General features: G+C 43.8%; 1 protein-coding gene across 2 annotated transcripts in view; it reads left to right on the plus strand.

Moving 5' to 3' along the window:
• LOC119725619 overlaps positions 1 to 23,208 on the plus strand; it is a 44,490-nt gene extending 21,282 nt beyond the window's left edge. For both annotated transcript variants that reach the window (XM_038197097.1, XM_038197098.1), the window contains exons 5-22: positions 464 to 557; positions 1,350 to 1,669; positions 2,634 to 2,763; positions 3,215 to 3,382; positions 3,992 to 4,085; positions 4,891 to 5,049; positions 5,717 to 5,826; positions 5,932 to 6,025; positions 6,759 to 6,937; positions 7,633 to 7,758; positions 8,402 to 12,833; positions 13,318 to 13,729; positions 14,740 to 14,871; positions 15,456 to 15,610; positions 16,897 to 17,076; positions 18,723 to 18,914; positions 20,317 to 20,481; positions 21,285 to 23,208. In XM_038197097.1, coding sequence (XP_038053025.1) covers positions 464 to 557; positions 1,350 to 1,669; positions 2,634 to 2,763; positions 3,215 to 3,382; positions 3,992 to 4,085; positions 4,891 to 5,049; positions 5,717 to 5,826; positions 5,932 to 6,025; positions 6,759 to 6,937; positions 7,633 to 7,758; positions 8,402 to 12,833; positions 13,318 to 13,729; positions 14,740 to 14,871; positions 15,456 to 15,610; positions 16,897 to 17,076; positions 18,723 to 18,914; positions 20,317 to 20,481; positions 21,285 to 21,492 — 7,350 coding nt within the window. In that variant the 3' untranslated portion in view covers positions 21,493 to 23,208. The remainder of the gene's footprint in view (positions 1 to 463; positions 558 to 1,349; positions 1,670 to 2,633; positions 2,764 to 3,214; positions 3,383 to 3,991; positions 4,086 to 4,890; positions 5,050 to 5,716; positions 5,827 to 5,931; positions 6,026 to 6,758; positions 6,938 to 7,632; positions 7,759 to 8,401; positions 12,834 to 13,317; positions 13,730 to 14,739; positions 14,872 to 15,455; positions 15,611 to 16,896; positions 17,077 to 18,722; positions 18,915 to 20,316; positions 20,482 to 21,284) is intronic.
• Positions 23,209 to 23,665: the final 457 nt, after the last annotated feature.

The raw sequence follows: 23,665 nt of genomic DNA on the forward strand, positions 1-23,665 counted from the left end.
AAAACCAACGGTCTCAAAGCGCTTTACCATTATTACCCCTGTTCATCAGGCTATGAGACCAGTTTTTGCAGCAGCTCGAGATCAGCGCAATCTGGTCTCTACCTTCACAGGTACCCATTTGTACTCCTGGGTGGAGAGAGGCAATTGTAGCAAGTGTCTTGCCCAAGAACACAAGCACCATGATCACTGTCAGGGTTCAAATCCACGTACTGTACCACGGCACGCGAGTCGAACACCGTAACCATTGGACCAAAGTGCTCCACAAATATATAGAACACTCTAATATTGATAACAAGAAAAAGAAAGTGGTTAATTAAAAATAGATTGTGCAGAAGAAAACCGGAAGAAACATCTGAGTAAACACCCGAGTAAAATCTTGACCAAACTGCTCATATTTGAGAAGCAACATATTATTTCTGAAAATAATCATATATTGCATGTCTTTTTATTTTTAATTTTTTAGAATGAGAGTAAAGTGTTGGACATCAACTGTCGTAACGCTGATGGCTACACACCGTTGCTATTGGTTACCAGGGACGTGGATCTATTTGAGCAGAGTAAGTAAGGCTGACGATCTGTAGCATTCGTGCCATGATAGTCACCTAAATGGAGAACAACATTGCCTTTCTGCATAAAGTATTAGAAATTGAATTTGAATAAAACCATTTGGCTTTCATATTATGCATTATTTGAAAGAAACTTTAGAAATGGTTGACTAACAAAAAAAACTGAAAAATGAAAGCCAAATTTAAACCCACCAACCACACTGATTTAAAATTGTTAGCAAAATGCAAAGGAAAAAAAGATCATTATGAACTTGGAGACGATATCTTTTCTTACATACTCCCTTAGGCCTTTTCTTCAAAAATTTGCTTTGTCGCCATCTCCAGCGTCATCTCTGGCTCCCACAAGGTTAAGGAGCAATTAATCCTCATTCCAAATGACACCTCTTTAATGTATTTCACTCTGACTTGAATGAAGTGCCAAAAATTGGACCTCATACTTAAACTCCGTCTCCAAAGTCATGGAACCAAAGCCTGAAGCCAACGCTGCCGTTGAAACCATGGTTTGACAAACCTCTAAGTGTAATGTCATATTTTTAGGGCTCGCTCAATGACGGCCATCTCTGTTGGAGAACTGGAACTACGTATTTTACGCAATCAAGCATATTGCGCAGTGTTGAAAATGTCCCAAACGCGCGCTTGTTGCTTCAAATGTGTTCAAAATACGACGCAGCTGATGCGGGTTAATGCAAGTTGACGCTCAAAATGCCGATGCACGTGGATGGGCTGTAGGAAATGCTGTCATTTGAGCGAGACTTATAAGTATCTCTCACGTTTTCTCTGCAGTCGGTGCCGCACTGGAGCACTACAACCCGCAGGCCGTAGTGCGAGAGCTGCTCCTCCACCGGGCGGACCTGACCACTCACGACGCGGAGGGCCGAACCCCGCTCCACTTTGCCGCCGCCTCCAAGGCCAAGGTCTCGCAGGAGATTGCGTTAGTCCTGATCAGCGATCCGGCCATCTTGGAGATGAGGGACCGGCGATCACTGGCGCCCATCCACTCGGCCTCGCAGAGCGGGCAGGTGGAGATACTGGTAGCGCTACTGGATAGCGGAGCGGACGTCAACGCACGGGGCTATGCAGGGGCCACACCGCTTCATATAACGGTGAGTTTTTATTGTTTATCCTATGGGTATTTCTGAAACCCGGCTGTGTTTAAGCTTCGATTTTGCGTCTTGTCTCAAGACCATCTGTGAAAAAAAGTCTGTCACAAGCCAGTATGGCCCATCAGGCCAGCGTTTATCTCTGGTTTCAGTAGCATGAAAGGACTTTGAATTTTTCTACTTTCTGGATGGGAGGTTAGTCCAAAGGTTTCTGCCCAGCTAATGCCCGTGGCCATTTATACTCCTGGGTGGAGAGAGGCAAGTGTGGGTAAAGTGGCTTGCCCAAGGACACAACATATGGCCAGCAGCTAGATTTGAACCGCTGACCCTCTGATCATGAGTCACGAACCCTAACGACTAGGCCACACTCCCCACTAAAAACTATCTGTACAGGCTATTTATAACATGGAATTTGCATTTAGGAGTTGGCAACTCAATATTGAGTTTCGCTCCTCACTGACGTATTTTTTACAGGCCTTTATTGACACTCTTTAAGGCCAATTATAGAAACCTCCTAAGCACAGTTTTATGTAAGTAAGTACATGTACATAGAATACTTTAATACCTCTCTCCACCCAGGAGTATAAATGGGCATGGGCATTAGCTGGGGAGTAACCTGCGATGGACTAGCATCCCGTCCCGGGGGAGTACAAATATTCTCAGTCGTTTCATGCAACTAAAACCGGAGATAAACGCCAGCCTGGATGGGCCACATTGGCTCGTGACAGACTTTACTTCTTCTTTTTTCACACAATACTTTGCAAACAGAAAATTAGTTTACCGGCCCAAATACCATGTGATGTACATTAGTTTTGACTGGTTCTCCGCTGGCCTTTTGTTCAGCTCTCCGTGAAGCCCCTGACTTTTTGGGTTTTTTTGCACTTTGTTTGGCTGCACACTATTCTGAATCCTCTAAAAGTCTTGACCTACTCAGAAAACTGAAAAAAAAATACATATTTATTTTCAGGCATGCTATGGTCAGCTGCAAGCAGCCACCAAGCTGCTGAACCACGGCGCAGACGTGACATTGGTAGACGACAGCGGGAACACGCCGGTCGATTTGGCCAAGACGAAGAAGCTCAAACATACCCTACGAGGTGAGTTTATTCATTATGTTTTGCCTTTCAAAAATGTAATTTCAAGTGCTGTATGCTCGGTGCCGTCCAAGGGCTCGTGAAGAATTTAAAAAAATCTCAAGCTTGGGTGGGACTCGAACCCACGGCGTGCTCGGTCAACATTGGATTGTTGCGTTTTGTCGATGAAATTTCATAAGCGTACCCTGTGCCGTGCTGTGCTGTCTGAGGGAGGGGTTGCCGCTTGTGAGGAAAAAAAATCACAAGCTAATTCAGGTGGGACTCGAACCCACGTTCTCCTGCTTGCTAGTGCAGATGTCTTACCACTCTACCACCAAACATGCCAGGGTCAGCTGGCTGGTTCGAATCTGATACAGAACCAGCTACTGCAAATAGAGATTCGGTTTTTAACAGGAAAATTGTAATGCAAGATTTCACGGATTGTTAAATGTCACATTTCTGTTTGTGCACGTAGATGCGTGGACGGAGGCAACGCAAGCCAAACGGGACCTGGTCCTCACCCCAGTCAAACCGCCGTCCCGTATGGCAGAGCATCGAGGGCTGGGAGGGGAGGACAGAATGACCCAGGAATCTATTGGCAGTACCCCACGGCCCGGATCCTCCATGAACTTCACACCGGAAAGTAAGTAACGCTTGGAACTCTTCAAAGTGTTTAAATTATAACACTTTGAAGCAGTTGTTACACTTTGAATACTTCGAACACTTGGCAGTGCTGGAACATTTGAAAACACTTCCAAACACTTGTTACTCTTGGAACACTGTGACATGTTGCATTGCTGGAACATTTAAAAACACTTCCAAACACATTGCTCTTTCAATTCTTGGCAATGCTGGAACATTTGAAAACACCCTCAAACACTTATTGATCTTGGAACACTTAGCCATTTTACATTGCTGGAACATTTGAAAACACTTCCAAACACATTACACAAGGAACGCTTGTCACAGCTGAAAGCTTTTCCAATCACTTCCAAACACTTGTTACTCTTGGAAAACTCTGAACACTTTGCAGTGCTGGAACCTTTGAAAAAAAGCTGGAACTTTTGAAACACTTAGAAAATTGTTTTACAAATGGAACACTTGAAAAATGTGAAGCCTTTAGAATTTATGGAACATTTGAAAAACTTAAACGCATTCATCATTCCGATTCTGGTCATATTTTGGGAGACAAGACGTTGCACCACAAGCTGTAGTAATTATGCTGTGGATGTCTTGGTTTTCTCTCTGACAGAACGCATCATCCATAAGATGACTGAGGCCCATAAAGCCATGCTGGCCGAGGAACAGATGCTGCGAGATATCGAAAGCGGACGCTTCACTCCAAGGTATTTTTTAGTTTTCGCCGGTAGACCCATACAAATGCCGCACAGCTGCCACAGTTTAACATTGAGCCAGGCGTACACATCCAGTAATACTATCATCTATTCTGGGTTATCACACAAGGCCCATGGGGTTTTGCATTAGGGTTGCAGTCAGCAGTAGACTATTGGGTGTTAAAATTTGTCTTGAATTGGGAAACAAAAAGGTTTCAAACTTGTTGAAGCTTTATGCTTGTATACAACTTTGCATTACAAAAATTGGGTGTCTTAAATGGGAATAAAGGGGTGACCAAAAGACGTCCCAGATAATTCTTATAATTTCATTCCCAAGTATTGATTCCAAGCCTCCGAATGTTAAAGTTTTGTTGCTAACGACAAAAAATGACTCACGTTTAGGGCTGTTGACTAGGTCTGTTGTAGAATAGCTGTTGAAAAAGTCAGGAGAATGCCAACATGGGACTGTGCAGCTCAGTTGGTAGAGCTCTGGTCACAGTGTCTTGGATAGAGCACCACTTCCATATTCTGAAGGTTCTAACACCCACTCTTAGTGAGTTTCTTTTCTAAACTGAGCTGAGATGTAGTTGAGACCGTCGCAAGTCCCTGCAAGTCCATCAAAAGTCCTCCAGTCCCAATTCAACTCACAAGCTATTCAAATGAGCTTCGACAAAGGCATTTCTTTCTTATTGTTCATCCACGGTTTCTTGTGACCGCACTTGTGACAGGAATCGTGATTTACTTGCGACTGGACTTGTGATGGAGTCGACTGCACCCCTGAAACCTACTATGCATTATTTGGTTTTTTTCTCCTCAGCTCATCTCCTCGTAAGCTGGGTCTTCCCAGAGCCTCCTCCAGGAACAGCACCTCACCAGGCAAGCTGCCCGTCCCTCCCAAGACCCCTCGCGTCTTGGATCATGGATCCAATTCCTCCTCACCTGCCGCCTCCCCAGAGAAGAGCAAAAAGACGGCCAGGTAAATTTTTGACACAGGAGGCACTCCATAGTGCCAACTTACATTGTTATACCTCTGTCTTGGATACCGTTTTCCCATTGGCCTGGAACGATCACATGTTAAGTTTATTCAAAGTCACGGCACGCTCCCTATTGGACATGTGGAATATCACATGTCGCGTTAGTACGTGATATCTATCAGGGAGTGTGCTATGACTTTGTACGTACGTGTGAGACACTTGTATCGTTGGTACCCCCACTGTTTTCACCATATTTTCACACATGAACTTGTAGACGATTAGCTGTTTTGAGCACGCGGCATGCATGTGAGTGACGTTCAATTGTCATGATTGTGGTATTTACTGTTGTTTGTTTTGGGATTTTTACATCAGAATCCAAAGAATCCCAGATAGAGGTATAACAAATTCGCCTCGGGTGCTATCGGGTGTTCAAAACGTCACTTCCCACATCGCACAATTTCATCGCAGCAGTCAACAATTCATGTCAAATGAAGCATGTCAAATGAAGCATGGGATTTACTGGTAGCAGATACCAATTTTCATTTCAATATTCACAAATTAAAAAAAAACGTTCTATTCAGTAAAACAGATTCAAATGTATTGTAATGAATTCCCCCAATATAATTTGTTGGTAGCACTTATCTGATTTTTTTTTTCATAATTGGTCAGGTCCCTGTTTGGTTGCCGGTTACGCACCAACACTGTACCGAGTGGAGAAAGCGCCACGGAGCTTAGGAACCAGAGAGCAAAGGCACACGCCAAAGTCAGCCAGAGAAATTGTAAGTGATCACAAAATGTGTCAATACAACATTGAAAATTTAGTACCAAATCTCTATTCTGTGTAAAATTAACAAATTGGTTCTTTCCCTTACGTTTTGGTCCAGCTGATCCGGTTGTTTCCAAGGTAACCACTGACACACCGCAGGTTCCTGTCACGGTGGTAGGCCTAGATCTGGACGAAAACCTGCGAGATATACGGTAGGATTATCAAATAAACCTAGTGATATTCGCGTACAAATTTTAATTATTTCAAATGCTGGTATTTACTTTTGTGGACATATCTAGAGGTACTACCTGTATTTTGGACGCTGATGCCAGCCATTTTGAACACTTGGTATCAGACAGACTTAAGCTGTTTTGGACGTTTTCATCTTTTGAAAACTATCATTTTTTTGGGGGGGGGGGGCACGTATTTTGAGATTTTGTTCTATTTTGATATCAGCTTAGCAGCCACTTCAGACACCACTAAAAAAAAAAAAAATTGAAAATTTTCCACTATTATTTTTACCTTTTTTTGACTATTTTGGCAAATGATACTAATCTTTTGGACTCCAAACTAAGACTTCACCTAACTTCAAATATCAGATTTCAATAATGCGGAAAGTAATTGCAGCTATATTGTTCAGAAATTGAATGTATTCAATTAAAACCAAAGTTGTGTGGTTCTGGGAAGAACCAGTCGTTTCAACTCAACATTTCAAACGGTATGCTCTGTTCGTCATCATGAGACTGTCTCCTAATGTCGAACAGGGCACACTGTTTGAAACTCAAACGAGATGTTTTTCACATGGTGTTACCGCAAACCTTCCATACTTTGTTCATATCCACCATGCAAACCTACAAAGTCTCAATAAAGACAACGAATCTTAAAGAAAGTTTCCGTTTGACTGTTCTGGTACCTACAAGTCTGTGATATTTTTGCCTTAACCAGATTTCAGAGGTTAGTGTCTGGGCCCATTGCTCCGTTTCTCGAGCGACGTCGTCAGGACAGGGTGGACGCCTCAGTGAACCCGACCCCACCCACAGAGAGACGACCCTCGGCAGGGAGAAGGGGCTCCAACCCCAGCGTGCAGGACCTAACGGGGGCTTGCATGGACTACTTTAGGAAAGGTAAGGGCCCGTCTCAATTCACATCTGGGACGAGATCCGGACACAAGTTGCAGGTAGAATCATTCACTTTGTCTGGAAGAATTTTGCATTTGTCCCGGACATGTTCCGGGGAAATTTTCATCAGCAACTGCTTAACTCATCAATACTGATAACTTCATTGCGGGAAGATTGCAGGGAAGTTGTTCAGAATCCTGCAACTTATACCCCATACAATGTACGCAACTTGTCCGGAACTCGCCCCGTATATATGAATTGAGACGGGTCCTAAAATAAAATATTGTAAGCCCAGTATTAGTCCCAGACCAGTCTAAGTCAGAGTCCACAAAACTCTATTCATTTGATTCACAATGACTGTTCACTTGAAGTCTTTTTCATGCATCTGGTCTGCACAATGGGCCCAGTTTAGCCCATTCATTGGCATTATGGGGTAATCCTATAAGATAACACTGCCCGGCTCTCTTTACCAGCCTACCACCAGTGGATCTGTTAGTCAGTCAGTCTGTCCGTCGGGGAGTCAGCCAGTCAGTCAGTCAGTCATTTAGTCAGTCTGGAAGAAAAAAAGGGGGTGGGGGCCTCGATCCCCCTTCCTTTTTTTCCAAAAGGCAGGATGCTAAACATGTTTTTTTTTATTTGGCCTTACACAGTTCCCATTGAAAAGGCTTGTTTTAACATCAAATCCCTATATTTTGTTTCAGGAATAAAATACCCCAAATCAGTCGGGAGCTCTAGCAGCACGATAAGCCTGGATGACGAGTCTAGTACCCCGCCTCCAAAGAGAGTTCCCTTCCGGTCCAACATGCAGATTCACCATCTGAATCTAGGTAAGGCGACTCCACATATTCATCCCAGTCGCAGAACCTGTCTTACGTCTTTCAGTTGAAATGTGTGTTGCAGAATGTACACATTGTATTACATTGTACTACATTGTGTATAACTCCCAAATGAATCCAGAAAACCATAGTTGCTGGGGCTCCTTAGGGTGGTACAACATCTACAAGGACTAATGGGTTAATATTTGGTTACACCCTTTATCGATAATGAATTTTTGGGACTATAACCCTAGTGAAAGCTAATACTAACAGCAATTCTTAAATGTTCCGATTTAGTATACAGGCATGAAACTTTTCCTCGGATCCGCTCAGTTCCTTGTTTTTTGTTTGTCACGAATGCGATTACAAATTGAAAAACACTGTACAAAGACTTGTGTGGTTTGGAATTTCCTTTTTCCCCCTAAATTCCCAGTTGCATGCCTGAGTATATTATAGACTAAAGTCAAATGGGAGTTTGTGTCCTTATGGACTGCAGATTATTGTTTGGAACCAGTTCATGTAAATGATGTTACAATTTATACACACCTGATTTTCAAAAGTGTTTCTTTTTGTTGTTTACATGAAGCTGAGGCCAAAGCCACCTTGAGAAAATAACAGCTAACATAAAATTCCTCCCTCTCCATCTCCCAATTAGAACAAATGCATCTTCGCCTGGGCACCCCGAGCCCCATGCTGGATCCAACGCAGCTCTTCAACCCAACGTCACGCAGCGTCATGCCACTCTCTCCCTCACAATTCTCCGAGAACATCCAGGCCACCATTTTTGAGTTCGAGGACGAAGACATAGTGCCAGAAGACGGGCAGTCGCAAATTTCGCACGGCAGCTCTCCGGATCGGAAGGGAGAGCGCAATTTTAACAACGATCACCTGACACTGACCAGGACCAAGTCCATTCTGAATCACTGTAAAGCCTTCAGCATCGAAGACACCCGCGTCGTGGACCCAAACAAGGAGGCCTCCACCGACTCGGGTCAGGGGTCACGAACGACCAATAGCGTCTCGTCATCAAGCACCCTGTCAACGCCAAGCCCCCTGCTGCCCCGACCTGATGGAGAGCTACCCATCAGAAGTCTCGTTACGAATCGTCTCGGAGTTAACATGACGCCCTCCGCAACCAGGGTCAAAGACTCTGCTTTCAAAGCAAGAACTGGAAACGTAGTCACCAAACCTCCGTCGAGTACGCAGAAAACGGCTGCTACGAAGAGAATGGATGTACGAGCAACGACCGAAATATCGCTGCATTCGGCCAAAACATTGGTCGTGGAAAACTCTGACGTGCGCTCGGCTCCTACTGCCAAGAAACAGCAGCCAACGTCGAATGTCGAGACACACAATTCTGCCAAGAATTTATCTAAACCTTCCAGTTCAAGTCTGGGAAACAATGCAAGAAAGATCAGTTCAGACAGTTCTGCCAGTTCGAAAGCAAGTGTGCACGGTAAAATGAGTAGTACTAGAGAACTCGGCACGGGAGGAAAATTAGAAAATGCAGCAACCTCTAGAAAGTTTGACTCGGGTGTGAATTCTGAAAAGACTAGAGATAAGAAACAGTCCTCAAATCAGACGTCTGTTTTACCTTCTGCAAATACGTCTAAAACTGCTTCTCCAATTGTTGATGGAAAGAAACACGAAACGGTAGTTGAATCTCAATCTGAAAAAGATGTTCAGCATGTCACATTGAACAAAGCGAAACATGGAACAGCAGTCACCAATCAGTCTGAGAACCTGCGTAAAAGTACGGACAAAGGTGTGGTGAAGAAGATAGAGGTTGATAATGCAAGTATAAAGGGGTCTAATTCGATTCGGTTGAACTCCAGTACAAAAGTTGTGTCCAGCTCGGGAAGTAGCCGTAGCTCGTCAAGAAAGACCAGTACAGAAGAACAAACGATACATAAAACAGCAGTCAACAAGTCTGACAGTCTGGCAAAATCCAGCAGCGATAACAGCGTAAGCAGTGTTGTTAATCAGTGCAAGAGTGCAGAAACCAAACTGCTGTTTGGACGGCTAGGAGGCCAAGGGTCATCAAAAAAAACCGCTGACCCCAAGTCTGAACAGAAAGCTAGAAGTGTCCAATCTTCTGACAGTGTAAGAAGGAGTATCAGTACGTCAAAAGAAGGGAGTGTTCGGACTAGCAAGCCCACCCAGCAGGGTAACAAACAGGGTGAATCACTGTTGCCTCAGAAGACTCCGGCAAGAGCAGAGGTAGCGACCAGTAAAACCCAGTCTCCGTCGGCATCTGGCGATATGCCCAAAGTCAGTCCGAGACCTGGATATGGGCAAGGAGCCAGGTCACCAGCGGGGTCGACGGAGAAGGCCTCGCCAAGAATACAGACCTCTAAGGGAGAGCCTTCCCTCTCCAAGAGCTTTGGTTCCGGCTCCCCCCAGCTGAAGACGGAACTACGAAACGTGGTGCAAGGGCTTCAAGCTGCTAAGCAAACCAAAAATAAAACCAAAGCAAGACAGCCTCTGTCTTCTGACGAGGGTGTTGGTTTAGATCTGGAAGAGCAGACAGACAGAACTTGTACCAGCAACGAAAAGCAAGTGCTACCCATTCACTCCCAACAGGGTAAATCCAAGAAAAACAACGATGATCGAACTGGGATGCCTCGAAAATCAGAGACAGATCCTAAACTCATAAAAAATGTTTCCAGCGATCAAACATCGTTGAAGGTACAGCAAAGCAAGAAGAACTGTGAGGAGGTTTCACGACCAAAGTCGACAGGAAGTAAGTCGGATTCAGTGGAGAGCATCGAAGAAGTCTATGAGGCGGTTGTCTTCGTCTCAGACGAAGAAAAGGGAGAGGAGAAAGTCGGTGTGATTGAGACTGCACCATCCGAAGAAACTGTCAAGGTCCATATCAAAGAAGTGGATATTTTAAAAGAGGCTAAAATATTGAAGCAAAGAAAGGTTGTTAGGAAGACTGGAGGACGAATCATCCCGGCTGTGAAGACACAACCCAAGAAAGATCTGAAGGACTCTTTAAGCAAAATGGGAGGTGTGTCTAAATCTGCACTCAGGGCTGTTGGGAAATCTGTTTCCGATGCTAAGTTAAACGGTCAGGAGCTCCTAATGCCTGGAAAGAGAAGAGAAATTCCTCTCGTTGACAGATCTGAAGAAAAAGAAGAAGCTGGGAGTGCCAAGAAATCTCTCAGCCCCATCAGTCCTAAACTCCCGAATCCCGCTGCTACAAAGTTCCACTGGAATAAGTTCAAGTCTCCCGAAGTGTCGCCGCGAAGTGATTCTTCACAGGAGATTCCACGAGACCCCAGAATCATCAAAGAGCACACGCCAGTCATCCAAGACATCATGGAATACATGCATATGGGGCAGCTGCAATCTGGGCCCACGCCAATTCCTTGGAAACCGAGAGAGAAGATCTCATCCACAAGCAGCTGCCTGAATCCTGCCAAGTCCAGTACGCTCGTCAAGACGCGGCGAAGGATCGCAAGCACCAAGGAGCCTCTAAAAAGACCCTCAGTCAAAGGCAGCCTCCGGAAGATCGCCATCATGGGTCAGAACACGCAGAAAGGAAAAGCCGGTAGGCCTGGAAGTGGTGGGAAGTTGCGGCCTGGAAGTGGCGGGAAGTCGCGACAAAAGGCTAAAAAGAAGCAAGAGCCAGATGCCATCAGCATGCAGAGGAAGGGAAAATTGAGACCGCTGAGATCCAAGTCAAAAACCAGTCTCAGATCTGGCAAGCTTCACTTGCTGAGTGAGGCCGACTCTACCACTAAAGCGTTTATCACTGGTCAGGGCTGGCATATCCAGACGGAGAAGAACGAGACATCGGACGTCATCATCCACAATCGGTCTGCTCTGGATAGCTCCTGCGATTCATCCTCAGAGGAGGATGCCCCTGAAGGAAGTCCCAAACTCAGTCCCCACAACACTCTCATGCTGAACGAGCTGTGCAAGATTCATTCTCTCAGTCCTGCCGTCATTAACAACATCGCAAACATCATGAGTCCGTTAGAGGTGGGAACGCCCTTCTTCATCCCGGACACAATGGGAGCAATCAAAGAGTTCGGAGACTCCCTCAAAAGCAACAGCTCCGTCGAGACTGATCAGCAGAGCCAAGGAAGCAGCTCAAAGAAGTTCACTTTTGAGAAAGGGAGCGTTGAAAGGCTGGCAATAGAAGGAAGCGACCATCCAGAAGAACCTTGCAACATCTTGGAGAATACTGAGCCAGGAATGGACCCCACAAATGCTCATCAATTATCTATCAACCTGAAGCCACTTTCACTGGGCAACACAGAGGAATCAAAGTCTGACACAGAGTTGGCTGCATCAGCAGAAAAGAGAGAAACTTATCCAGGCGGAGTCGACTATGGAGAGGATGGGGGAAGTCAGACCGATACTCCAAGAATAATCACCTCAGGGACACCAAACAGCCTGGCAGAACGAGGCATGGGTGACATAGACGGCGAAGATGTATCCTCATATGAAACCAACCCAGACTTCCTCCGAGTGCTCAGATTACAGGATTCGACCTCGCCAAACGCCTCGCCAAGAAGTACGATGTTAAGAACAGAGCTTGCTAAGGAGAGATCAAAGATGGGGAATGCCGAAGACTGGAGTGCACTTCCCGAGCCTCCTGTGGAACCAAACGGAGAGCGTGACACCACCTCTGCTAACAAGGTATCTCACAAACCCCCTCTGCCATCCAAGATAAACACCAACATCTCAGAGCTGACACGGGTCCCTCGGGGGAGCATTAAAAGAAGACACAGCGAGCCTCCTGCTCAGGTCTCCAAAAACAAACAGGATGCAGCGGAGAAGCAGGAAGACATCAGAAATGTCGTTCCGGTCAAGAACTCCTGGAAGGAGGAGTCCGCAACTGCGAACCAGGAATCAACCTTCTTGGAGGCTCAAAGGTTCGAGGACCATGGGTCACAGTTGAGGTCAAATTGGAGAGAACGTAGCCAGGTGCAGGACATGATATCGCCCTTGAAGAGCCGACTTCCTGATAAGAACTTCAGCCCGCCATCATCGTCCAAGGAGTCACCAACTCGAAGGAGAGGGAATTCGATGCCGGATGTCATCAGTCCAAAGCATCATCACGAGCAACACAAGTGAGTTCATTTCATATCATCACATCTTGACCCTTGTAGGCTACCTGGCGTGTTGCCGCCTTTTACTATAGCTAGTCATACTTCAATTTTGTTTTTCCAGTCGGTAAAAGATAGATTGGGTTAAGAAATGAATCTTTTTCACTTTTTGGTGTTAAGATTTTATGGGATTCCAAAGCTGATTTTTTTGGCAATTTCCGTTTCAGTCACTTTTTTTTTCAACCAAATTGATGATCAAACTTGACAATGTTGGTTCTCGGTTGGCTCCCCATCCAGTGATCTGCTGGGTCCTATGCCGTATCCAACTTAGCCAGGACTTCACATCCTGTGTCGATAACCGTGTCGCTGCGACCCATATGCTTGGCGAATGGCACGTACATGTAATTATTTTTCTCGGGTACTTACGTTTTACTTCGTAATCTGAACAGCTCTCCACTCTTCCCGCCTTCCCAACGAGGAATTTATTTGTGTGCGTTTCTCTTGGCAGATCCAAGAAGAGTAGTTCGGAAGAGGCATCTAACAAGCATCTGTCAAGTAACCTGCCATCTCAACGCAAGCCCAGCAACTACTCTGAGGGTTCTGAAGTCTTCCTCAACGATGTCGCCGAAAATGACGATGGTGACGACGATGACGCGATCGTACATGACAAGGAGCAGCTCTTGACCGAGCACGTGCAGCACATGTCCTTGAACGCCATGCAGGAGCTGAACACGGTCCTGTCGCAGACCGGGGACGTTCATTTTGACTTCCCGTCGCCGACTCTCCAACCGCAGTCCAGAGAGGGCGACGCAGAGTCCGTCGGGTTTGGAGCCGAGGCCTCTGATTGGTTGAACCAGAGCCTGGCAGCGTCAGAGGCGAGTGACATCCTGACCAGGACTTTCTCAGCTATGAGTAGTGAGGTACCTATTTGGAGTTTCATGTTAAAGAGATTCTTAAAGGGAATATACATCATTGGCTTTTGTTGTAATTTTCAGAAACAAAATATTAGAGGGGTTAGTATAATAGATCAAATATTGTTACACTGACATGTATGAAGTTTTGTGCTCGAAAATGCTGGAAAAACCAAGAAATACAAAACTGTTCAAGTAGTCTGGTTCCTCGACTCCACTAAATATAAAATGGATCAATTTAACAGATGCCGAAAATTTGTAAGGTAAGGGTACCGGTCTAGCTGACCTGCACCCGTTCATGAACATGTAACCAATAGCAAACAAAATTTGGACTGAATTAATGGTAAATTTGGAGCAGTAGTTGAAAAATAGTTAGGTTTTTCCAACGGTGGTCAGCCGACCACCGCTGGAAATTTTTTACAAAAATATCATTTTTTTTTTTAAATGAGTTCACATCCGGTGCCTTAATTTTACAGGATGCTTTAGACAGTCATTTACCATCATCCTATTAAGTATTATTTCGTAAAAACTTGGGAAACTTATTTTTCGATGTTTGCAAATGTTGTATATTCCCTTTAAGACATACTGCCAGTAGGCATTTAATTATAGGTATTTCTCCCTTTAAGCGCTTGCAACTGAAAATCAAAGCACTTTACATTATTGTTACCTTTGATTGTCATGCCAATGAAACATTCCAAAGACAATCTCAGCTCCCTAGGGAGTATAGAGCACGATGCTGCCATTTCAGCGCAAAGCAGCTTAAATCAACCACAATAACCATCTCTGCCCTCACAGGTACCCATTTACTCCTGGGTGGGTAGCAGCAATGAGCGACAAAGTGCCTTGCCCAAGGACACACACACCATGACCCCAGGCTGGACTCGAACCCAGGACCTGCGGAATTACCGACAGACGCTCCCTTAACCTGTATTCTATGAACCTGGATCCGAAATCTAGTGCCAAGTTTCGTCAACTTGGGCTTGATTTTCTGCTTACTGTGTGATTGTTTTGCTTTTCAGCTGCAGAACACTCAGTCCAGCGGTCTGAGCAGCGAACGAAGTCACAGCTCAAGCACCAACTTGTCCGAATCAGAGGGAGGGTTGCTCCATTGGAAGAAGGGCAACATCCTCGGCAGGGGTGCCTTTGGAGTGGTAAGACATTGGATACATTTGTAAAAGGGCAATTCCAAAGAAGTTATCTCCTGTTTCTAAACTAATAACAACGCACTTAACAGCTGATTTCTCCCTAAATGGGATGCTAGTCCATCGCTGGTTACATCTCAGTTAAATGCTGGTACCCATTTATACTCCTGGGTGGAGAGGGCAGGCATGAGAATTTTCCTGTTTGAACAGGAATTCCTTTGTTGTTTTTTTTGCCCAAATTTTGGCGCTTTTTAAAAAATATATTTTGAGTCTGTTTTATTGGGGGTTTTTGCCTGATTTCACATCTTTTTTCTGTTTTTGCACAAGTTTTCTGGTTTTTTTTCATTGAAATTCGTTGTCATGCCTGGAGAGGCAAGTTTAGATAAAGTGGCTTGCCTAAGGACACAACATACAATTAGCAGCTGAATTTGAACCCCTGACCTTCTGATCATGAGTCACGAACCCTAACCACTACGCCACACTGCCTCACAATATTTCAGACATTTAACTCATGGCTGTGATTGGTGGAAACACAACGGATCAGTCATTTCACAACACTTCCTAAAAAGGAACTAATTGTTTTTCCTGATCAGGTGTATTGCGGCTTGACCAACACCGGCCAGCTGATTGCCGTCAAGCAGGTGGAGCTGAGCGACAAGGACAACAAGCATAAATCCAGACAGCAGTATGAGAAACTACAAGAGGAGGTGGAGCTACTGAAGACACTCAGACATCGGAATATTGTAGGGTGAGCATCTGGGGGGAAGCTTGAGGAAAGAGTCAATCACAAGTCAGATCACAAGTCAGATCCCAAACACATCACAATTCAAATCACAAGCCTGTCAAGTCAGATCACAAGTCAGATCCCAAACACATCACAATTCAAATCACAAGCCTGTCAAGTCAGATCACAAGTCAGATCCCAAACACATCACAATTCAAATCACAAGCCTGTCAAGTCAGATCACAAGTCAGATCCCAAACACATCACAATTCAAATCACAAGCCTGTCAAGTCAGATCATAAGTCAAATCCCAAACACATCACAAGTCAAATCACAAGCCTGTCAAGTCAGATCACAAGTCAGATCACAAACACATCACAATTCAAATCACAAGCCTGTCAAGTCAGATCACAAGTCAGATCACAAACACATCACAATTCAAATCACAAGCCTGTCAAGTCAGATCACAAGTCAGATCCCAAACACATCACAATTCAAATCACAAGCCTGTCAAGTCAGATCACAAGTCAGATCACAAACACATCACAATTCAAATCACAAGCCTGTCAAGTCAAATCACAAGTCAAATCCAAAGCATGTCACAAGTCAAATCACAGGCTCGCCACAAGTCAATGACAAGTCCCTCAAAACATTTTGTTCGGGTGCTTAGAGTAACAGAAAAGTAGAGACAGGCGAGTGTAATCCATCTGCAGTGTTCTCCAACCTGTAAAAATACCCTGGTGCCCAGCCATGCTTTCGGAGGCACCCCCCATGCTTTCGGAGGCACCCCCCATGCTTCAAAAGTCGCCGCCATGCTTTGATTTTTTTTTTTTTAAATAATATAAAAGACAAACAAGAGACTACCCTTACCCTCCAGGGTATATTTTGGCCAGAAACTCTGCCAAAAGCAGTAACACGCAACACTTGTCAAAATGACAAGCCTGCCCACTGTAGCAATCCATCAGGTCAAAAGTCTCAAGGCCAAACTGCCTCAGAGTCCCTGGTCACTGATGTGTTAAGGGAACAAATGATGCTCAGCCAGTATTGTACTTAACTGTTAGAAATGGCCTAAAAGCGGTTATCCGTACGTAAATTACATGTTCATCTGCAAATAGTGCCCCCTAGCATAAAGAAATGTACATGTATGTCTGCAAATAGCGCCCCTAGCATGTAGCGCTCCCCCCCCCCTGCCTTTTTGACGGAGCACCAACCTTTAATTTCAAAGTTGGAGAACACTGATATGATGTCCATATGATTAAAGCCTGAAAGTTTCTCAATTCATTTTCTGTTTTTCCTTCTCAACCGTCTAGGTTTCTCGGCGTCTCCCTTGAAGGCAGCACGGTCAACATCTTCATGCAGTACATCCCCGGTGGGTCGATCGCCTCCCTCCTGGCACGCTTCGGGGCCTTGGAGGAGCCCGTCTTCTGTCGCTACACCAAACAGATCCTGCAAGGGACGGAGTACCTGCATGCCAAGAACGTCATCCACAGGTGAGATCAGAGGGAATTGCTAAGGCGAGCCCTCAAATTAGAATCCCTCCCCAGACCGTTCGGGGTTGAGCCCGCCCAGTATGTTGGAAGGGATTGGGACCTTGCATGGAACCGATCGGCCTGGATTAACTCCACCAGGCTTCTGCACCATGGCTCTGGCTCAACACAAAGGAACCAATTTGCGACGCGCTAATCCTCCGGTAGGCAACAATGACTGTGATGAGCTTCATAGAAGTTGCCGCTGGTAATCCCAGCGGGCCGAATAATCCTCCCAACAATGGCTAGACTTCAATTTATGTTGCCTATTGTGAAACCCTGAGTCACCAGTTTGGACCGATTGGGGCGTCACGCGCTTCAGTGACCGGGCGCCTTCTGGCTTCGTACCGATTGGGGTGAAAGAAATTAGCATACCGGACCCGGTACCCGAACGGTCTGTTATCTGATGGCTCGCCTAAGCATACAAAATTTTGCTGAGCGTGAATCGTCTTATGTGATAAGTCAAGCCCTTCGGAAAAATCCAGTTCGGTATTTCAACTGCGAATGTGCACAATGATATAGGTCACTGGTCATTCGGGATAGTCGAATGTTTCGAAGGCGCGTGAATGCGGGCGCACGACGCTTGCGTGTAAATTACCAGCAGAATGGGCGTGCGCGCGACATCGCGTGACTTCATGTCAGCTATGTTGATCCCGAATGACCTCGGTTCATTGAAATACCGAACTGGCTTTTTGCTTAAACATTGCTTGGCAGATTTACGTGCTAAGCGTGAATTAGCTTGAAACCAGTGACTTGCAATAGACAAAAGCATGGCATTTTGGCCGGCGATTGTTTTTTTTCTAAGCCCACAATTTCTGTGCTTACCACATTTACGTGCCAAAAACTAGTCACAAGAGGTCGACATTGTCTTACTTTTTCGAAAGCCGCATTTTTATGCAAAACAAGTAATGTCTGTGCTTCGATATATACTTTTTTTTAAACCCCAAACACTATATTTCATATTTTAAAAATCTATGGCACCAAAAATAATAATGACTGGAAAGCAATTTCATAAGCTACATTAAGATGAAACAGTTACTGAAATTGCTCAATCCATTCAAAGAATATCACCATTTAAACACAATGACCCTAAAATCTCTTTCGTCCAAAAAATGCAATTTCAAGAATCTATTGTTTTCAAACATCACCAGCAATTAAACCTCAGTTCAAAAGTTAAAAAAAAATTATCAAAGTCCTTTAAAGGCCCGTCTTTTAAAAAGAAAGTGGTTTTATATAAAATTATATTATTTGCCTAACCAGGGTTGTTAATAAAGATATTGTGTACTACAGTTGTTGACAGTTGTTGAAACGAGTATTCAGTGTCATTTTCTGTGTTGTTCCAAACAATCAGAATACACAATAAATTGTGAAATATAATTTTGGGGTTTGGGTTCCGCTTTTTTTGACTCACCCTGTAGTTCTTCCGATGATGCTTTGCATGAAATGTAAGCTTGGTTGTACCGACAACAACATTTCTGTGAAGTGAATGTACCATATTGTTCATATGATTCATAAGACCAAGACTGAGTCACAGACTGACCGACTGACCGAATGACCGACTGACTGACGATCACAGTCACTGACTTCAATCATTTTCCTGAATATTTCAGAGACATCAAAGGAGCCAACATCATGCTCATGTCCAACGGCGTCATCAAGCTGATCGACTTCGGCTGCGCCAAGAGGCTCTGCATCAACATCAGCCAGAGCCAGAACCTCCTGAAATCCATGAGGGGTACGCCATACTGGATGGCACCGGAAGTGATCATGGAGACTGGGCACGGCAAGAAATCTGATATATGGTGAGTCTTGAGTGACTGAGCGAAATGATCGTTGAGAGTTGGGTAGTGAGTTATCAGATTGGATGGCACAGGAAGTTGTCATGCAAAGCAGGCATGGCAAGAAATCCGATTATGGTGAGTCTTGACTAAGTGAGCGAAATGATCGTTGAGAGTTGGGTAGTGAGTTATCAGATTGGATGGCACCGGAAGTCGTCATGGAGACCGGGCACGGCAAGAAATCCGATATATGGTGAGTCTTGACCGAGTGGCCGAAATGATCGTTGAGAGTTGGGTAGTGAGTTATCAGATTGGATGGCACAGGAAGTCGTCATGCAAATCAGGCACGGCAAGAAATCCGATATAAGGTGAGTCTTGAGTGACTGAGCGAAACGATCGTTGAGAGTTGGGTAGTGAGTTATCAGATTGGATGGCACAGGAAGTTGTCGTGCAAATCAGGCACGGCAAGAAATCCGATATATGGTGAGTCTTGACTGAGTGAGCGAAATGATCGTTGAGAGTTGGGTAGTGAGTTATCCGATTGGATGGCACAGGAAGTTGTCATGCAAATCAGGCACAGCAAGAAATCCGATATATGGTGAGTCTTGACTGAGTGAGCAAAATGATCGTTGAGAGTTGGGTAGTGAGTTAGCTGATTGAAGTTATCGTGGAAACCGGGCACTGAAGAAATGTAATGTATGGCGAGTCTTGAGTGAGTGGGCGACATGATCAGTGAGTGTTGGGTAGTGAGTTACCCGATGGGATGGCACAGGAAGTCGGCAAGAAATCCGATATATGGCGAGTCTTGAGTGAGTGAGCGAATGCTGAGTGAGTGTTGGGTAGTATGAGAGTAGTAAGACAGCAGAAAGGTTTTTTTTTTTAATTGGATATTGGACTTATAAATGAATTGTTATCACTTTCGATTTCTTGAGATCGACTTGTCGGGAAATGTGATAACTTGTGATGACTTATTATGACTTGTAATTCGTTGTGAATGACTTTCGATGGACAAACAAGTAATATCGATGACTTTTGGTTGACTTGTGAGTGAGTTGTGAGTGAGTTGTGATGAATTGTTGTAATAGTTGATAAGAACTTGTAATTACTTATGAATGACCCGTGGAAGTAATTTTGTGATGACTTGTGATGACTTGTGATTGACTTGTGATTGGCTTGTGATTGACTTGTGATTGACTTGTGATGACTAGTGATTGACTTGTGATTGACTTGTGATGATTTGTGTTGACTCTGATGGCATACGATTGACTCGCGATGACGTGATTGACCTACGATGTCTTGTGACTGACTTGTGACAACTTACATCTTGTGATTGACTTGCGATGGAACGTGATAACTTGTGATGACTTGTGATTGACCTATGATGTCTTGTGACTGACTTGTGATTGCTTCCAACCCATTTCCCTAGGAGTATCGGCTGCACAGTGTTTGAGATGGCCACCAGGAAGCCTCCGTGGTCTGAGATGCCGCCCATGTCGGCCATCTTTGCCATCGGCTCCGGAGGACCGGTCCCTCAACTGCCGGAGCGATTCTCCTGCTATGCCCGAGAGTTTGTCAACGCCTGCTTGACAAGGTCAGTCCTAAAAGGGGTCAAAGTCTTAACCCTTTTGTCACAGTAGCATTATTTCACGAGGCAAAGCCGAGTAAAACGGAAAAGTCCAAATTTTACCAAGCGATAATATTCCTCCCATTTCACAATTTAAAGCCACTCAATATTTGTTTCATATACATTTAACTGGCATATTCATTTGATTTACAGTTAAAATGAACTTCTATTTCAATACAAAATTGGTGGGAAATGCATTTCTCTCTTCCAAACCACCCCTTCACGAAATGTTTGAACCCAACTCTGTAGCTACTGGCTCTTTGGAACAATACGCGCTACGCGCAACGCTCAACGCTCACACCAGCATGTATTTGCACACAAATACTGCGTCATGGAACAAGGATGATCCTAACTGTTGAATAGTAAATCCCATTCACCATGAGCGAATGGGACTTTTTGAGCCTCGGCGTGAATGGGAGCAATAACGAATGTCACATGATATGAGTTCCACCAATTAAATAACAAGGATATACATGTCGGTTATATAATACTCACTGTAGCGCCCAAAACTGCTTGAGCACTCTATGGTTTTGTTGATTCTTCAGTAAATAAACTCATTGTTATAAATTGCTCAGCACAGAAAATAATTTGCTTAAAACAGACAGGGTACCAGCCAACCCATCATGTAATGCACATTGTTTGTGTCTGGTTCCCAGCAAATATTTGCTGAGCAAAATATATTTTCTAAGCTGATATTTTATCTTTTGGAGCTCTATGAAATTAGCCCCTGCTATAAAAGGGAACAATTTTGTTCTTGTTTTGATATTTAGAGAACAGAATGAGAGACCGACAGCCACGCAGCTCCTGACGCATAGCTTCATCCGGAAGAGGCGAGAGAGAGGACGCGACCGCTTCGAGACGCGTATCTCATCCTCCACCATGGAAGACGCCAACATCACCTTCAAGGAGCAAGTAGGCTCCGAGGACGATAGACACGAGACGGAGAAGAGGACCCGAAAGCGGGAACACTTCTCGTGAGTGTCTTTCAGAATCAATTCCTCCAGGGAGCAAGGACGCGATTGCTTTGATACGCGTATCTCCTCCACCTTGGAAGATGCCAACATCCCCTTCAAGGAGCAAGTAGGCCCCGAGGATGATACACGCGAGACGGAGAAGAGGACCCCCCGAAAGTGGGAACACTTCTTGTGAGTGTCTTTCAGAAGTTATTCCTGCGGTAGGGAGCAAGGACGCGATTGCTTTGAGACGTGTATCTCCTCCTCCACCTTGGAAGACGCCAACATCACCTTCAAGGAGCAAGTAGGCTCCGAGGACGATAGACACGAGACAGAGAAGAGGACCCGAAAGCGGGAACACTTCTCGTGAGTGTCTTACGGAGCGGGGATATGGTTGCTCTCAAGAAGCATATCTCCTCCTCCACAACAAGGGAAGATGCCAACATCACCTTCAAGCATTGTCAAGGAGCAAGTAGGCTCCGAGGACGATAGACACGAGACGGAGAAAAGAACCTGAAAGCGGGAACACTTCTCGTGAGTGTCTTTCAGAATTATTCCTACGTTGGGGAACTTGGACGCGATCGCTTCGAGATGTGAGTCTCCTTTTCTACCATGGAAGACACCAGCATCACCTTCATTTTTTTCTGGTAAGAAATCACACTTTTTTGTTTACCTAGACCTCTGCGAACTTTGCCTTGTTCATCGTTTGCGTAAAGTGCCATGAATCATTCATCCAGAAATCGTCAATATTTTGTATCAGATTTAAGATCATGTGCCTAAAAAGTCTTTTTTTAATATACTAAAGGAATTCGTCCAAATTTTTTTGTATCTCAGTTTGATGCCTTGTGTATTCTACAGCTGCAGCGTTGTGATTTATATAGCATAATTCCATCCAAATTTCAAAACCTGCCAGCAAACTTGTGGTGCCTTAAAATTAAATTAAAAAAAAGAAAATTTGACAGTTTTTTTAATCACTTTAAAATAACCTTCCAGAATAATACTTTTATTACATTGATATGAATTATTAGACAATGCATTCAGTATTTTTCGTATCATCCAATTTTTTTATGATTTTTAGTTCGACTAGTCTTTGATTTGCAATAATGGAACGGAAACCAAGTTTTCAAATGCCTTTACCAAAAACTTTTTATGAATTGCAGTTTGTAATTATTGTGGTGCGACTCTTTTTTTTTTTTTCAAAATGCTTTTTGCTACATATATTTTTGGTTGAAATTCGATAGATACTCCCATTTTGAACAATCAATAATACAACTTTTTTGATGACTAATTATATGATTGTTAATATCCAAGCCAAAAAGTTACAGTGTTTGAAGTAATTTCGTTATTTTTGGTTTTGTTTGTCGTTCTCTGAAGCTTTATAAAACTGACTGAAAGCTAGCAATAATCGAAATACACATTGATATTAAATTTTGATATTCATATAGACATGCCTTACGATTAAGAACATATTTAAACAATATTTCATCATCTGTTTCCTTGGAGATACGTTTCATTATCAGATAATGAAACTTCAACAAATCTTCCTTTTCTTCAAATAAGTGCCGTGTGCAGTAAATCAAGTGGGCCTCATAAATGAAGTCTTCAATTTTTTTTATATATTATTATTGCCTGTATATAAATTTAATATTTCAATATTAATAATGTTTTATGTACTTTTTTATGTTGGCATTTCTTCTATTTGTATAAAGATTGCAAGGTATTAAAAGCATTTGGATGTTTTTTTTTAATATTAAATTGTACATAAAGACTATGTAAATATACTGTGTGAAGTAACTTTTTTGTAGAGAAAGTTTCGGTACAAATTTTGGTTTTTATTTATTTATAGCCCACTATTCCCAAGAGTGACTTTTTTTTAATTGATTGTTCATTAACCAAGCTTTGGTTTAGTACACACAAGTACATCATGTTTATCACCGGTAAAAAGTTTGCGAGCAGAAATCTTGTTAGTTACGTAAAATCAAATTTATGAAATGTTCATTTTTTTCTTTGATGTAATTTCACCAGAAATAACTTCGAACGGAAATCCGAAGGTTGCAGGTTCAAACTCCTCACCAGTCAATTTGTTTCTTCAACTTTGAAATTAGAGATTGCTTATTTCAAAGAACGTTTTTGTTTTCGGTGAATTCAGTGAAGTTTTGGGATGGTGTGTTACATTTAATATATTTATTGTCAAGTAT

The sequence above is a fragment of the Patiria miniata genome, unplaced genomic scaffold (assembly GCF_015706575.1).
Source record: "Patiria miniata isolate m_02_andy unplaced genomic scaffold, ASM1570657v1 HiC_scaffold_19, whole genome shotgun sequence".
NCBI classification, from domain to species: domain Eukaryota; kingdom Metazoa; phylum Echinodermata; class Asteroidea; order Valvatida; family Asterinidae; genus Patiria; species Patiria miniata.